Source organism: Protopterus annectens, chromosome 13.part0, assembly GCF_019279795.1.
Source record: "Protopterus annectens isolate FY-2018-M chromosome 13.part0, PAN1.0, whole genome shotgun sequence".
In the NCBI taxonomy this organism is placed as follows: domain Eukaryota; kingdom Metazoa; phylum Chordata; order Ceratodontiformes; family Protopteridae; genus Protopterus; species Protopterus annectens.
In genome coordinates this window covers 1,038,582,093-1,038,599,473 of record NC_056747.1, presented here as the reverse complement: position 1 = coordinate 1,038,599,473, position 17,381 = coordinate 1,038,582,093, and the positions used below count along the sequence as shown (strand labels likewise).

At 42.3% G+C, this 17,381-nt stretch overlaps 1 protein-coding gene across 1 annotated transcript in view; it reads right to left on the bottom strand.

Annotated features, from left to right (window-relative positions):
* The window catches only part of PSMD3 (proteasome 26S subunit, non-ATPase 3), an 816,031-nt gene that overhangs the window by 396,540 nt on the left and 402,110 nt on the right, over positions 1 to 17,381 (bottom strand). Inside the window, exon 6 of the mRNA XM_044055035.1 lies at positions 9,374 to 9,477. Within this exon, the coding sequence (XP_043910970.1) occupies positions 9,374 to 9,477 (104 nt within the window). The remainder of the gene's footprint in view (positions 1 to 9,373; positions 9,478 to 17,381) is intronic.

The window sequence follows — 17,381 nt, the reverse complement described above, 5'->3', positions numbered from 1 at the left end:
AACTGGATATATGTCCATTTTCAGTAGAGGCCCGGGGAGAAAAGCTCCAGCACAAACAGTTAAAACGTTAACAATTTATAAAAAGGACATGTATATTAAAATTACAGTACAGAGGTAGCATTGTTTATATGAATAAATATAATAATACAAATTATGGATTATAAACAATATATAAAGGTTTGCTAGGGGGAAAGTAAACAACAATTATTAGACCACAAAAACAGAGCAGGTGTAAAGAGAAAAAGAGTTGGTTTGTATGCTTAGGTTAGTGTGTGGGGATGGGATTTGAGCAGGAGGGGCATGGAATTTCAGTCTGGGTTAGAACAAGGACAGAGCCACTGGGTTTTAAGATGTTCTTTGATATGTTTTTTGAACAGAGTAGTAGAAGCTAGGGTAGACAGTTCAGAAGGGAGCAGCTTCCAGTTTTTTCCTATAGTATTAGAGAAAAGAGAGTCACCTGCTTTGTTGTTAGATTTAACTAGGGATACCAGATGTTTATTGGCAGAACGTAGTGTAGACAGATTTTTGTATGGTGAAATCAGATCTGTGAGGATAGGGGTATTATTGGGATAGTGCAGGATTTTATGGGTAATAAGTAGTTGTTTACTGAGTATAAAGTTCTGTATTTCTAGCCATCCAAGTTGTCTAAGGTTAAGGCAGTGGTGAGTTTTAAAGGGAGAGCATGTGATAAATCTAGCAATGCTATTATAACATGTAGAAAGTTTTGAGAGGTTGTGTTTAGATAAGTTAGTATATATGGCAGAGGCATAAAAGAGGGTAGAGATGAGGTGGGTCTGGGCAATAGTCTTCCTGGCTAAGGGGGTAAGGAATGGTTTAATTCTAGAGTGAACCAAGTTTTCTGTTAACAGACTTTATGGTGGAGTTAATATGGTCATCACAGTTAAGGCGATTGTCAATTGTAACTCCTAATAGCCGGGTGGTAGTATCTGGGGTTATGCTGGTGGCATTATTAGAGGTAATGGTAAAGAATGGATTTGGTGATTTATGAGTTGGCGTAAAAAGGAGTAGTTTTGTTTTTTTGGGATTAAGGAGGAGGCAGTGTTGCATAAACCAGTTTTCAACACTTTGGAATACATTTTGGGTAATTGACTGGAGGGAGGCTAGATTCTTAGAAGTACAGATTAAAGTTGAGTCAACTGCATATTGGATGCAGATGGCTTGGGGTGTGTTCAAGTGAAGGTCATTGATGAACAAGGAAAAGAGAAGGGGACCTAAAATAGAGCCTTGTGGGACTCCAATATTTACGGGAAGTAATGATGACAGATTGTCTTCCCAAAGTACTGCTTGTTGTCTATTTTGAAGGTAAGCCCTAAACCATTGTAATGCTTGTGGGTTAAGAGAATAGGAATTTAGTTTGTCTAGAAGTAAGTTATGGTTGACCATGTCAAAGGCTTTTGACAAGTCAATAAATATTGCAGCAGAGAAGGAGGAGTTGTTCCGATTTTTATTTGTAGAGTCAGTGAAGGAGAGTAGGGCAGTTGTAGTGCTGTGGAATGGTCTAAAGCCATGCTGGCAGTTTGCTAGTAGGTTGTTTTGTAGTAGGTGGTTAAGTAGTTGTTTGTGAATACATTTTTCCATTATCTTAGATAATGGAGAGAGTAAGGCAATAGGTCGAAAGTTAGAGAGTTCAGTGGAAGACCCACCTTTATGAAGAAGGATGATATGGGCAACTTTCCAGATGGTTGGAATTTAAGCTTCGGAAATAGTTCTATTAATGAGGATAGATATGGGGTGACAAAGCCTTTGCAGCAATTTGAAGGTATTCTGATGGGAGATGGTCAGCAGATGGTGTACATGGTTTTAGTTTTCTAAGTAGTTTGTAGATAAGAGATGTACTTACAGGTTGTAGGTGAAAGGTAGGAGTAGAAGGGTAGGGAGTATTTGGTAGGGGAGTAGAAGAGGGAGGTAAAGAATTGGCTAGGTTTTGTATGGCTTCAGTAAAGTAGTTGTTAAAGGTATCAGGGATTTGATTGGAATTATTATGGTTGAAACCTGATGGGATAGGAGTAGTAGGGTGTCCTGGCTGAAGAAGTTTGTTTATCCCTGACCAAAATTTTTGTGGGGTATGTTCAGTGGATTGTTGGAGGTGTAGGTAGTAGTCTTTTTTGTCTCTAATGGTGTCTTTTTGGTGGCATTTCTTAGCTGTTTATAGAGGAGGTGATCAGATGGACATTTGGTAGCTCTCCATTTGGTCCAGATTTTATTAATGAGGAGCATTTTTTGCTTTGTTTGTTTAGTTAGCCATGGAGCAGTTTTTGTTTTCATTCTGGTACTGCGATAAGGTGCATGGTAGTCAAGAATTTGAAGAAAATTAGTGTTAAAGTAGGTCACAGCTTCATCAAGTTCAAGATGGGTTAGAGGTGACCAGTTGCATGCTAGCAATTCATTTTGGAAGCTATCAGGATTAAAGTATTTTTTGCAGCGAAAGGTTTTGATAATATCAATTGCTGACGCATGAAGTTTTTTTCTAGTAATATATGTAAGCATATGGTCGCTGATGTTATCGGGGAGGGTACCTGGAGTATAGATATTAGGGTGGTTTTTGATGAGGATCCAGTCAAGAGTAGTTTCTTTCATGCTAGGTTTGTGGATTCTAGTCGTAGTAGTTATTAATTGGGAGAACCCAAAGAGATTTATGTGGTTAGTAGGCTTCTGGGTATTGTAGGTGAACCAGTCAATGTTGAAGTCGCCCAGTACAATGGTGTCTTGGGGTAGTTGGTTAGACAGATAACTAAGTATGTTTTCAACAGTATTAGTATTATTACCAGGAGGTAGATACATACAAATTAGGTAGATAGATTTGGAGTTGTTGATTTGGAGTTTTATAGACAGTGCTTCAGTTTTAGCATCTAATGATGGAAGCACATTACAGGGGGAAAGTTGGAGATGAGATTTGTAGAGTATGGCTATACCTCCACCTTTTTTGTTTATTCGGTCACATCTAAGGATATTATATCCTGGGGGGATAATTTCTTGGTTTAAAGTGGATGGTTTAAGCCAGGTTTCAGTGAGACATAGAATATCAAAAGAGTGTAGATGAATTAGTGCATGTAGGTGGGAAATTTTATCGTTGATACTTCTAATATTTAGATGTGCTATAAGGAGGGAATTGAGTCCTTTAGCTAGGAAAGGAGTGTTGGGTAAAGTTAAATTGTCAAGGTTGTTACTCTTGTCATTATTGGGGCCAGGGTTAGGATGAATATCACCATGAAGGAGGAGGTGGTGGTGTGTAAAATATAAGTATTTAAAGATTTTGTTGAAATTATTGAATTTCTTTTTAATAGTTAAGTAAGTTGTGTGGCTTGTTCTGTGATATTTTGGTAGAATATAATTTGAGGTACTGGTTATGTTACTGTGGTTAGCGGTATAGATGAGAGAAAATGAAGACGTTTGTTGGAAATGATGGTTTTGTTTGCATAGAGTAAGATTTTCAAAGAAGGTGAGTGAATAAGGTATAGTTAAAGAGGCTATAACTGTAGTTAAGAGTAGTGTGTGGACAAAAATATTGTTGTGTGTTGGGGCCATGGTAGTGTGTTAAGTGTAAGTTGTGATTATTTTGAAAGTGAGGAGAGCTGGAAGAAATGAAAGTGTCTCTGAGACAAGATAGGGCTGGATTAAAGTTGTCAGTAAGACTAATTAGAAGAGGATGTGAAGGAAGTGGATCCTGACAAAAGTTAGTGTAGTGGATGGATAGGGTAGGTATGGGAGTGGTGGTATGTATGTGAGAGGTAAATTAAGGCTAATTAGGACAGATAGAGTTGGGAGTGCCCTACTGATGATTGGGTTAGTGGTAGGTTGAGAAATATAGGGGGAGGAGTCTCAGAGGTATAAGTGCAGGGCTACTGGGGGAAGGTGAGATTTGGGGGTAGGGTAAGGGAGCGGAGTGAGCCCAAAGGGCGAACAGAGCGGGGCACAGCTAAGAAAGGAAAAAGCAGTGAGAAAAAACAATCAGTAAGGTAGAAGGTAAAAACAGAAATTAGTACGTAGAAGGCAAATGTGTGTGTGAGGAAGGGGGAATTATAAAAACAGAGACAAGGGAGGCCAGAGTGGGTAATGGTTAAGCTAGGAGTAGAGCAGGCGGAGAGGAGGGTTTGATAGAGGGTTTATAAGGACTGTGGAGAGTAGGGTGCAAGGTGAAAAAGGACTAGGGAAGGAAAAAAAAAAGAAAGGAGACAAGTGCGACAAGCACATAGGTGTAGAGTATGAGGTGGCAGATAGGAGAATTAGAGGAGGGTAAAGACTGCCATCTAGTGGTCAAAGTCTGAAAGTACCAAACAAGGATAATATAGTTGTGGATACCAATAAAATAAAAAGTAATGGAGAAGGAAAGAGGATTAGCGTGGTTGGAGAATAGAGGTGGTACAATGTCTTTGAGACAGGCAAGGAGAGCAACTGTAGTAGACAGGGAGGGGTATGGCTACTGGCAGATTTGGCAGTTAAAAGTACAGTTTTGTACCTACCATAAATGTAGATGTCCGATAGGTATGCATTTGCAGTCCTAACATATGGGTTGTCCTGCCTCAGGCAGCCCTTCGGTCGGCCGGATTCCAAAGTCTGGGTCTGGCCTCGGCTGATGTCGCACTTCACCCGACGTCATAGCTGCTGTTTACTGGGTATAAAGGCATCAGCCGACGCCATTTTCCTCAGTGTTTCTTGCCCCAGATGCCAGGTGCCCTCTAGTAAGGCTAAATTTGGATAAATGCAAATAATTCCAAACAGAAGAGAGCAAACAATATAAAAAGAAATATAAACAAATACACCATAATAGATTCCCCCAGCTAGCTAAAAGAGCGGTACATACCCTAGGAATACCACAGAGGGGAAGGAGGGTGGGTAATCCTGACTGCAGATGCATACCTATCGGACATCTACATTTATGGTAGGGACAAAACTGTACTATGTCCTTCAAGGATGCATCTGCAGTCCTAACATATGGGTAGAATACCATAGCCAAACTGGGGGAGGAGGCACTAAGATAAAGATGGTGTAGTTAAGATCCCTTGCAAAACAGCCGTTGCAAAACCTGCTCGGGATCTAGAGTATAAGGGAAGATTGTAATGCTTGGCAAATGTATGCATGGAGCTCCAAGTAGCAGCTTCTAAAATGTCTTTGGTAGCCACTCCTTGTAGGAAAGCTGTAGTGGTGGCTGTAGCTCTTGTGGAATGAGGTCTGATATCATCAGGAGTTGTCTTTCCATGGAAAGAGTAGCAAAATCGAATGCAATTTCCTATCCATTTTGAGATTGTCTGTTTTGAAATTGCTTTTCCTTGCATTCCTGTTGCATATGCTACCAGAAGCTGGTCAGTTTTTCTGCTGGTCTTAGTTCTGTCCAGATAGTAGCGTAATTGTCTGTGCACATCCAAGGTATGTAGCAGTCTCCCCCCCCTGTTCTGTGGGTTGGGGAAGAATGTAGGTAAATGAATCGCCTGGTTCAATGATACTCTGGAGACCACTTTTGGCATAAAGGTAGGGTTAGTTCTCAGAGAGACTCTGTCCTGATGGAAGATAAGGAAGGGTTGTATTGCCATTAATGCCTGTAACTCAGATACCCTTCTTGCTGAAGTAATTGCTAGCAGGAAAGCAGTTTTCCAAGACAAGAATTGTAATTCTGCTGTTGCTGCTGGTTCAAAAGGAGGAAGTGTTAACTTTTCCAGCACAAAGTTGAGATCCCATGTAGGTAAAGGTGGTTTCCTTGGAGGCTTTACATTTTTGATTCCTCTCAAGAACTGCCTGAGTAGAGGATGAGAGAAGACAGGAGGATCCATGTTGTATTCTGCTGAAATTGCTGATGCATGAATCTTAATGGAGGAGTAAGACAGGCCATTGTGGAACAGCTGTGCGAAATATTCCAGGATGTGTGCTATGTTTGCCAATGAGACATTTTCTCCCTTTGCTGCACTCCAAATGAGGAATCTTTTCCACTTGGCTGAATAAGTCTTCCTTGTGGAGGGTCTGCGCGCCTCCAGGATAATGTCCTTAACCCTCTGAGATAAACCTGAGTTATTTTGTTTTATGCAATATTCCAAGCAGCTAGCTGCAGTGTTTTCAAGTTTGGATGTAGGATCTTGTAGTTGTCCTGTGTTAGTAGTAAGGGACATAGAGGTAGATGCCATGCGTGTGTCCGAGACATGCTTCTCAGTAGCGGGTACCAATGTTGCCTCGGCCAGTCTGGAGCTATCAGAATTACCCTTGGCTGATCCTCTCTGATCTTCAGTAGAACTTTTTACATCAAGGGAAGAGGTGGAAATGCATATGCTGTCAGGTTTTTCCAGCTGAAGGAAAGGGAGTCCACCCTCCAAGCAAGTGGGTGGTATGCTCTTGTGCAGAATTTCTTCAATTGGTGATTGTGTGGGGAGGCAAACAGGTCTATCTGTGGTAGTCCCCATTTCTTTGCTATGGCTTTGAAGATATCTGGATGCAGCATCCATTCGTGAGCATCCGTGGTAGTTCTGCTTAAGGTGTCTGCTAGAGAATTTTCTTTTCCTGGTACAAATCTGGCCTGAAGTTGAATGTTGAGGTTCAGTGCCACATTCCACAGGTCCATTGCCATCCGGCATAGAGGATATGAATGTGTACCTCCCTGTTTGTTGATGTACCACATGACTGTGGTATTGTCCGTCCTTAGCAGATGACCCTGTTGAAGGAGTGGTCTGAATGCCTGGATCGCATGTTTCACTGCCAGCATCTCCTTTAGATTTATGTGTAGATTCAGCTGGTCTTGGGTCCATAGGCCTTGTATACACTTGTCCACCATGTGTGCCCCCCATCCTAGGTCTGAGGCGTCCGTGGTGATGGTCTGGCTTGGATGTGGTTTGTGGAAAGGCAAGCCTCTGTTCAACTGACAGGCCTGGGCCCACCACAGGAATTCTTGCTTCAGGCATGGAATTATTGGAATCTGGGCTTCTAGACTGTGCTTGTGTTGAAACCATACATTCCTTAGATACCATTGTAGCTTTCTCATATGCAGCCTGGCATGCGGAACCAATATTATGCAGGATGCCATGTAGCCCAGGGTTTGCAGGACTTTCCTTGCAGTAAGCTGAGTTTGTGTTGTTAATGCCATGAAGTAGACTGGTAGTTGCTTTTGTTTTTCTTCTGCGAGAAAAGCCATCTGAGTTGATGTGTCTAATTCTGCACCCAAGAATGTTATCCTTTAGGATGGTACTAGTCTTGACTTTTGCATGTTGACTGTGTATCCCAAGGCTTGCAACAGTTGTATGACATTTTCCAAATCTTTTGTTAACTTTGCCTTGTTGTCCGCTTGTATTAGGCAGTCGTCCAGGTATGAGTAAATCTGAATTCCCTGAAGTCTGCAATGAGCAATTACTGATGCCAGGCATTTCGTGAATACTCTGGGCGCAGTAGATAAGCCAAAAGGCAATGCTGAGAATTGTTGAAAAACACGAACAAGATGGGTCTGGAAGCAATGAGAGCGAACTCAACGTAATAAAACACTGTTGGGTCTGGAAGCAATGAGAGCGAACTCAACGTAATAAGAGAGAAAGACTGGTGTAATGGCGTCGGCTGCATGCTTTATAACCCTGACTACCTGATGACATGGAAGATGAGACCGCAACCAACGCAGGACCAAAGACTTTGATAATCAGGCCGACTGAGGGCTACTGCAAGCAGATAACCCAAATGTGATGACTGCAACAGTGAAACACGAAGAACATCAAGTAAGTTCTAATTTTCAACTTTCTGAACTCTAATCTTCTAACTTTAAATTTTTTAATTCTAATTTCTAACCAAGTTAACTTTAAGCTATTTGCTAACCTTTAACACACAAGTAATAGCAGAAATAAAGCTAACATACACTTTTTTTTTTTTTTTTTTACAGGGATGGAAGAAAACGCATGCACACGCACATTCAGAGAAAAAAAAATGGAGGGAGGACTTAAAATCCACCTAAAGTTGTAAAACAGCAAGAACTAGGAAAACTCCACTAACCCAAGCTTGACAGAAAGAAGAGGCAAATGAGATCTAAGGTACTTGAGTGGATGCGGGACATTAGGGTAGGAGGGAGGAGCTTGAGAGTCTGATCCAAGTTTGCAGAATGTGGCAGAACCAGATCAGAGGCTCAGATCCAAGACCATATCATGAGGAGGAATGAAAAAAGACATCATCAGGTCAACCTGTCTGCTTACCTACTGAACAAAGTAGGACAGCCTGTCAAACTCATGACAAGTTTTTTGTATCATAACATTGCAAACATATGTGCTTTGTTGCACTGTGGATGCAAATAAGAGCAACTAACCTATGAAGTAAAACAAGCAAATGATGGAGGCATACATGACAATCAGAGACAGAATAGTGGCACAGACTCTGCCTAGTCACATGGTCAGTTTCCTTTTTACGGACAGTGACCTCAAACTCTTCAGATGTCACTTCCTTTGTGATAAAATTCCTTTCTGCCTACCCCATACCTCTAAATTGCCAATGATTTTACTATTTCAATATCTTTTAGAAACCTGCTATTAATGTGAAAAAATACACATTTTGCCCTCTCCTAAAATAATCCTCCATTCAGTGTCTGTGCATACTGTTAAATCCTTAAACTGCTTTTTCTTATAATATTTCTCTCTCCTGAAGTTATCTCCACTTGCACATTTGAAAGCCTTTACTAAGCATTTTTCTATTTTTTTATAAATTTTCAGTCATCACTCCATGTGGACTTAAGCCATTTAGTAGCCCCAATCATAGTATTCTGAAGTAGCACAATCAGATTTTTTTTACTTTTGTGTACACCTACAGCAAAGTGGAGCAACATCTGACGAAACCACCACCACAGCAAAATCAAACTGGAAATCTAAATTTCTTAGACAAAACATTATCATTTTTAAACTATGCATGTTACTTTAATGCATACAGTTTCTACTTGTCTGCTGTGATGTGAAACAGTATTTAAAAGGAGGAAATTTGATCAGAGTTTGTCTGAATATAAATTACCCAATAAACATCTGGAAAAGACTCCTAAAGATATTATGGGATCTGATGTGATGATCAGATATCTGTAAATACTACACAGAAGACCATTTAAAAATGTGTCAACAGTACATCATGTCGAAATAACTCTTGCTTTCTCCACAGACAAACAATTAGGAGCATCACAGGTGATGCACAAACCAAGAAATGGCAATGCAGGGTCAGAAAAAACTGAAAGGCTTAGCATACTTATTTGGTCTTGAAAATAAAAAAAAGCTTCCACATACTCTATTATACAATCCCAGAATAAGTATAATCAAACAAAGAAAAAAAATCAGGCATGAAAAATCCACATATTTATCCAGTTGTAGACAATGCCAGTCTGGCTCTACTGCAAAGGCCTTTATGTGCAGAAAATCTCACTCACAGTCTGTTTAAAGCCAACAGCAGTGTGCTGTGGAGCCTTGCGGAGTGCATTTGTTAGGGTTCTTCTGGCTTCTGAATATTCCAGCTGTATAGCTTTTATCCGGCCTAATGACAAAATGCATTCAAATTTCACATTACTATTTATTTTACAGCATTTAATTGTGAAAAATATACAAGTTAATTCAAATGAAAAATAAAGTTATGTTGTAGCTCTCTACCGTTTATCTCAAAAGATTAAAACAATGTTTTTTCATTAACTAATTTATGTCATTCCATACTTGACTGCAAGAAATGAGGCAATATTTATAACTACAAAGGTATAAATTATGTTCTTGATAATACTTTTAAGTTCTCAATTCTTCAGCAGATTATGAAACATTTCCAAAAATCAGAAGGGTAAAACAGCAAATGTACTCAAAATAGTTGCACCAACTGAATTTACAGCTCTTACTGTTTCGATTAGTCACCCACGGTAGCGGTGCTGTGGTAGCGTTGTCGCCTCACAGCAAGGCGGTGTCCCGTTCGATTCTCAGTTAGAGCGTCTTCTGTGTGGAGGCATACGTGAATGGGCATGCCTTCGTTGAAGGTTGTGCGTCAGGGCTGGTAACTCGGCACGTAAAAATCCACTACCAAACATTAGCGGACCGGAGTTCCGCTGTGGCGACCCCTAACCGGGATAAGCCGAAAGACACAACAACAACTGCTTCCAATAGTCACTGCTGCATGCCTTAAGAGTGGAGCTATTGGCAGAAATAAGGCCTAAGACAGAAAGCCATATCAACAATATGTAAGGGCACTGTGGCACCCAACTCATGTTGCTGCGCAATTAAAAGGTCTGTCCCCACAGTGCATTTCCTCCCCATTACATGACCCGTAGACTGCTGCACATAAATAATGATTTTAACAAAGTGGCACTTCTGTCCTTTTCAGTTTCCTAAATGCAAATTATGGTGGGGCTGCATAAAAGCATGATACTTCCTTTAAAAGTATATCTTCATAGTTTTTACATTCTGCTGCCTAATATGACACTTGTGGCCCACAAAATGACCATTAGTTAAACAGTTCGTAGCCCTGCCTTCCTTTCTTCCCAGTATGACCAAACACCTATATAGCCCCAGAAACTCCAGGCTTTGTACTCAGTTACTTACTACATCAAACAGCATAAAAAAATTACACCTCTGTGATCAAATTCATTAATGACAGATGTTTGAATACAAGAATCACCTCTGAAGTATCACTCATAATACTGAGCAGTTCGCTGTCTGATTATTTGTCTTGACTTCTGGAATTTTGGAAGTTCCCTGCATCGGGCTGAACCACATCCTACACTGAAATATCAGCAGGACATTAAGCAGAAAAAGGAATGCAGCCTATGCTATCTTCACTTCTTTTCTCGATGAACAAGTCTCGTCATTGACAAGTGCCCTTATGTAGTACAGTTACAGAAAATTTTCAGACTAAATTTTTAGCACCTTCCACAAGTGAAGCAAGGTAAGTTGATGCCTTAGATAGATATTGGCCCTGTATAATGAACAACTTCCAGACTTAAAAAAAAAAAAAAAAAAAAAAAAAAAACTCCTCAAAGTAAAGGGGAGAAACACATACAGAATGACCTCCTTACTGCAAGTTACTGACTCATTGTTTTATGTCAAAACCACAGATATTTAAATGTTAACAATAATGCTTTTGTTTCACAGAACATTCAGCACCTCCTCTGAAGTGCAACTGCATCTATTAACAGTCTGTGCCTGGGATAGCCACCCACTTTGCTCTGCTCTTCCTTTACCTTCGTTCAAACAGGTGTTAAGAAGGATCAGTAGGTATGAAAAAGACAGTACCTCCACCTTCCCAGTGCCAGGATTTCTGACTACAGAAAGGAAAAATGAAGATCACGGGGGTGGTTGGTGCAAGGAAATCTATACTGCTTCAGTGATCCTCATATTCATACGATTAAGTAAGTAAGTGCACCCAACTGTACTAATTTCATCTAACAGATTGCTGATGAAGGACTACTCACACGGGCTGGGAAGAGTACCAAAGCAGTCACGGACCTTGGCCACAGATCTACTACTCTACAAGACGGCAGTAAAAAAATTCTGCATTGCTCTTCAAGAATATATGCAGTTCACAACGGCTAGAGATAAGAATAGAGGTTCACAAGGCTGTTTCACAAACACCTGTGAATCACATTTTTAAAAGCCACTGTGATAGCTGGCACTCTTGTGGAATTCACCTTAACCTGCCCCTGCAGGCTTTTTCCATCTTGGCCAATCCATGCAGTTAGCTAGTCATTTCTAGAGACTGGTCTGCCCTGTATTCTGCCATAAAGGCAACAAAGAGCTGCTCTGTTTGTCTGACATAATTCACTTTTCCAAACTAACACTCTCAGTTCTCTATGTATGTCCATCAAGTGCAGGAAAGTACAGTTTTGTACCTACCATAAATGTAGATGTCCGATAGGTATGCATCTGCAGTCCTTACATATGGGTTGTCCTGCCTCAGGCAGCCCTTCGGTCGGCCGGATTCCAAAGTCTGGGTCCGGCGTCGGCTGATGTCGCCCCTTCCCCGACGTCAGAGCGCCTGGGGTATAAAAGTGTCAGCCAATGCCATCTTCCTCAGTTTTTCTTGCCCCAGATGCCAGGTGCCCTCTAAGGAAGGCTAAATTTGGTAGAAATACAAAATATTGCAAACATGCAGAGTAATATAAAACAAATACACCATAATAGATAACCCCAGCTAGCTATAAGAGGGATAAGTACCCAAGAAGTACCACAGAGGGGAAGGAGGGAGGGTAAACCTGACTGCAGATGCATACCTATCGGACATCTACATTTATGGTAGGTACAAAACTGTACTATGTCCTTCAAGGATGCATCTGCAGTCCTTACATATGGATAGAATACCATAGCCAAGCTGGGGGTGGTAGGCTCTAAGAAAATGATGGTGTAGCTAAAATGCCCTGCAGGACTGCCGTAGCAAAGCCTGCTCTGGATCTGGAATATAAGGGTAAATTGTAATGCTTGGAAAATGTATGCACGGAGCTCCATGTAGCAGCTTCTAAAATGTCCTTGGAAGCCACCCCTCTTAAGAAGGCTGTGGAGGTGGCTTTAGCTCTGGTGGAATGAGGTCTGATGTTAGCTGGCACAGCTTTTCCATGATAAGAATAGCTGAATCGAATGCAATTTCCTATCTATTTTGAAACTGTCTGTTTGGAAATTGCTTTTCCTTGAATGCCTGCAGCATATGCTACCAACAGCTGGTCAGTTTTTCTGAAAGTCTTAGTTCTGTCCAAGTAGTAGCGTAACTGTCTGTGAATGTCCAGGGTATGCAGAAGTTTCTCTCCCTTGTTTTGTGGGTTTGGAAAGAAGGTAGGCAGGTGAATAGCTTGGTTCAATGAGACCCTGGATACCACCTTTGGCATGAATGAAGGATTGGTCCTCAAGGAGACTCTGTCCTGATGAAAAATCAGAAATGGTTGTACTGCCATGAGTGCCTGCAATTCAGATACTCTTCTTGCTGAGGTTATGGCCAGAAGGAAGGCAGTCTTCCAAGACAGGAACTGTAACTCTGAAGATGCTGCTGGTTCAAAGGGAGGTAAAGTCAACTTTTCCAACATGAAGTTAAGGTCCCATGTAGGCACTGGTGGTTTTCTTGGAGGATTGATGTTTTTAATTCCTCTTAGAAACTGCCTTAGGAGAGGATGAGAGAAGACAGGTGGATCAGTATTGTATTCTGCTGAAATTGCTGAAGCATGAATTTTTATGGAAGAGTAAGAAAGGCCATTATGGAGCATGTCTGCCAAGTATTCCAGGATATGTGCCATGCTCATCACTGTGGCATCTAGGCCCTTTGCGGTGCTCCAAGTGTGGAATCTTTTCCATTTTGCTGAATATGTCTTTCTCGTGGAAGGTCTGCGAGCTTCCATGATGATATCCTTCACTCTCTTGGATAGCTTTTCCTGGTGAGGAGTCAAGGTATTCTCCAGGCTGTCAGCTGCAGGGTTTTCAGGCTGGAATGCAGAGTTTTGTAATTGTGCTGTGTCAGAAGGAGTGTCCATTGTGGTAGAGGCCATGGTTTCGTGTGTGACAGGGTCCGTAACAGTGGGTACCAGTGCTGCCTTGGCCAGTCCGGAGCTATTAGAATCACTTTTGGCTGCTCTGTCTTGATTTTCAGTAGGACCTTGGTCATTAGTGGGAGTGGTGGAAATGCATACACTGTTAGAGTATTCCAACTGAAAGAGAGGGCGTCCACTTTCCATGCTTGTGGGTGGTATGTCCTTGTGCAGAATTTCTTCAGCTGATGATTGTGGTGGGAGGCAAAAAGATCTATGTCCGGCCTCCCCCATGATTGTGTTATCTGAAGAAAGATGTCTGGGTGCAGCATCCATTCGTGTGGGTCCATGGTATTTCTGCTTAGGCTGTCCGCCAGTATATTGTCTTTTCCTGGCACAAACTGGGATTGCAGCTCTATATTGAGTTTTAGGGAGCGTTCCCAAAGATTCATTGCTAGTCTGCAAAGAGGGTAGGAATGGGTACCTCCTTGCTTGTTTATGTACCACATAACTGTGGTATTGTCTGTCCTTATTAGCAGGTGGCCTTGATGTAGAAAGAGCTTGAAGGCCTCGAGTGCAAGAATCACTGCCAGCATTTCCTTTTGGTTTATGTGCATGCGCAATTCATTCTGAGAGCATAGACCTTGGATGCATCTGTCCTCCATATGTGCTCCCCATCCATGGTCTGAAGCGTCCGAGGTAATGGTTTGGCTGGTTACTGGTCTGCTGAAAGGCAGGCCCCTGTTTGCCTGGCTTGCTTGGGCCCACCACAGGAATTCCTTTTGAAGGCATGGAATGAGTGGTATCAAAGCTTCTAGGCTGTGATTGTGCTGAGACCATAAACTCCTTAGGTACCATTGTAGTTTTCTCATATGCAGCCTTGCTTGTGGAATCAGAAGAATGCACAATGCCATATAACCCAGGGCCTGCAGGATTTCCCTTGCAGTCATCTGAGTTTGTTTCGTTAGATTTTTGAAGTAATCCGGTAGTTGTCTTTGTTTTTCTTCTGTGAGAAAAGCCATTTGGGTGGTTGTATCTAGTTCCCCACCCAGAAAAGTTATTCTTTGGGATGGCACAAGTCTTGACTTGTGAATGTTGACTGTGTATCCCAAGGCCTGTAATAGGCGGATGGCATAATTCAAATGTTTTTCCAAAGTTTGTTGGCTGTCCGCTTGTATAAGGCAGTCGTCCAGATACGGATATATTTGAATCCCCTGAAGTCTGCAGTGTGCAATTACTGATGCCAGGCATTTCGTGAATACTCTGGGCGCAGTAGATAAGCCAAAGGGCAATGCTGAGAATTGATAATGCTCTGAACCTGCAAAAAATCTGAGGTGTCTTCTGCAACTTTGTCTGATAGGGACATGCAGGTATGCCTCCTTGAGGTCTAGAGTTACCAGCCAAGACCCCTTGCCCAGCATGGGAAGGAGTTGCTGTAGGGTCAGCATTTTGAATTTTGGCACAATGAGCTAAGTATTCAGTGCGGACAAATCGAGAATAGGCCACCATTGTTTTTCTTTTCTTGGGACAAGGAATAGTCTGGAATAAAATCCTTGGCCTTGTTCTGCGAGGAACCTTTTCTATAGCTTTCATTTGCAATAGGTTGGCAATTTGTTTTAAAGCCTCTGCCCTCTGATTTGGTGGCAGGTTTGGCATTCCCTTTCTTTCTGGTAATGTATGGAAATGGAACCTGTATCCTTTGTCTATTATTTGCAGTGTCCATTTGTCCCTTGTAATACTGTGCCAATTTTTTGAGAATAAAGACAACTTTCTGCCCAAAGGTGCTTCTAATTGAGCCCTGGCCGGCGGGGTCAAGGTGAAGTCATTGAGTCTGTCCTTGTGCAGCAGTTATTGGACCTGCACTACCTCTCTGGTTAGGAGGCTGCCATTGACGTCCTCTGTAGGAGCCTCTAGCTTGCCCTCTACCTCTGGCACGCCTGTTCTTGCCTCTCTGAAATCTCTCTTCTGGAAAGGACCAATTCTTAGAAGGCCAATTTCTGCTGAATCTTGGTGGTTGTACCTGGAGGAAATCTTTGACTGTTTGTACCGATTTTGCCATTTCCTCAAATTTCTTTAAGACCTCTTGAGCAGTGGAGCCAAATAACTTTTGCTTTTCCAGTGGAGCATCCAGAAGCTTAGCCTTAACATGATCTGGCAGAGATTGTTCCTTCAGCCAGGCATGTCTACGTATGACTGCACCTGTCATTGCTGACCTACATGAAGCTTCCAATGCATCATAACCACACTGCAAGAAATGGTTGCTAACCTGTTGTGAATTATGTACCAGATCCTGAAGTGACTTACGATCTAGGGGTTCAGGTGAAGACAGTTTTTTCAGCAATTCATCTAACAAATACTCTTGGTACTGTATCATATGAAATTGACAATTTAAAGCCCTCATAGACAGAGTGGAAGAAGTGTACACTTTTTTACCCCATCTCTCTAAAGCCCTGGACTCCCTTTCAGAGGGGAGTGGATTTTTTGTAGTGGCAGCTGCAACCCCTTTTAGGACCCTGGGAAATAGTTTCTGGGTCAGCAGAGTGGGCCTTGTAAAGGAAATGATGCGAGTCCGGGACCCTGTAGTACCTATCGGGTTTAACAGGAGCCGGAGGAAGGGTGTCAGGGGTAGTGCTAGACTCAGAATACACATCATCAATGACACTTAAAACAGGAGGGATAGCCAAAGGTCTATGCTGAGGTAAATGAAGAAAAGTCCTTAATCTCTTCCTGGAATCGGAGAATTCCTGGCCCTGCCATTGGAAATGCTCTCTCATGGAGTGAAGGGTCTCCCCAAAGGACAGCTCTTCAGGAAGGGAGGCAGAGGGAATAGATTCCTCTGCATCAGAATCCTCGTAGGCCGTGAAGGCCTCCTTCTGGTAGTCGGATAGAGCAGAGCCATCAGAGGCCTCATCAGAGGACTGAGGTTCAGCAGACTCAACCCTGGGCCTTTTGTCTAGTGGGGGTTGAGAGCCCCTGTCCTGATGAGGCTGAGAGCCCCTAATTAAGGAAATAAGGTCCTCAGCCAAGGTTAGTATCTGAGAATGTACAGTTTTGTACCTACCATAAATATAGATGTCCGATAGACATGCAACTGCAGTCATAACATGTGGGTTGTCCTGCCTCAGGCAGCCCTCGGTCGGCCGGATTCCAAAGTCTGGGTCCGACGTCGGCTGATGTCGCATTTCTCTCCGACGTCAGAGCGGCTGGAGTACATAAGCATCAGCCGACGCCATTTTCTTCAGTGTTTCTTGCCCCAGATGCCAGGTGCCCTCCAAGGAAGGCTGTAATCAAATTGGAAGACAAAAACAGGATTCTAAACAAATACATGAGCAATAAAACAAATACACCATAACAGATATCCCCAGCTAAGAGTAAGGGGGATAGGAGTGGACCCTAGGCATAGAGGGGTATGGAGGAGGAAAACCGACTGCAGTTGCATGTCTATCGGACATCTACATTTATGGTAGGTACAAAACTGTACTATGTCCTTCAAGAATGCAACTGCAGTCATAACATGTGGGTAGAATACCATAGCTTAGCTGGGGGAGGAGGTATGCTCTAAGAAAGAGATGGTGTGGCAATCAAACCCTGCAGGACTGCCGAAGCAAAGCCTGCTCTGGATCTGGAATATAGAGGGAGATTGTAGTGTTTGGAGAATGTATGCACGGAGCTCCATGTAGCAGCTTCTAGAATGTCCTTTGTAGGCACCCCTCTTAAAAATGCTGTAGAGGTGGCTGTAGCTCTGGTGGAATGTGGTTTGACATAGGCTGGAACAGTCTTTCCATGAAAGGAATAACAGAATCTGATGCAATGTCCAATCCATTTAGAAATAGTCCATTTTGAAATTGCTTTTCCTTGGACTGCAGGGGCGTAAGCTACAAAAAGCTGTTCAGACTTCCTACTGGCCTTGGTTCTGTCCAGGTAGTATCGAAGTTGTCTATGAATGTCCAAGGTATGC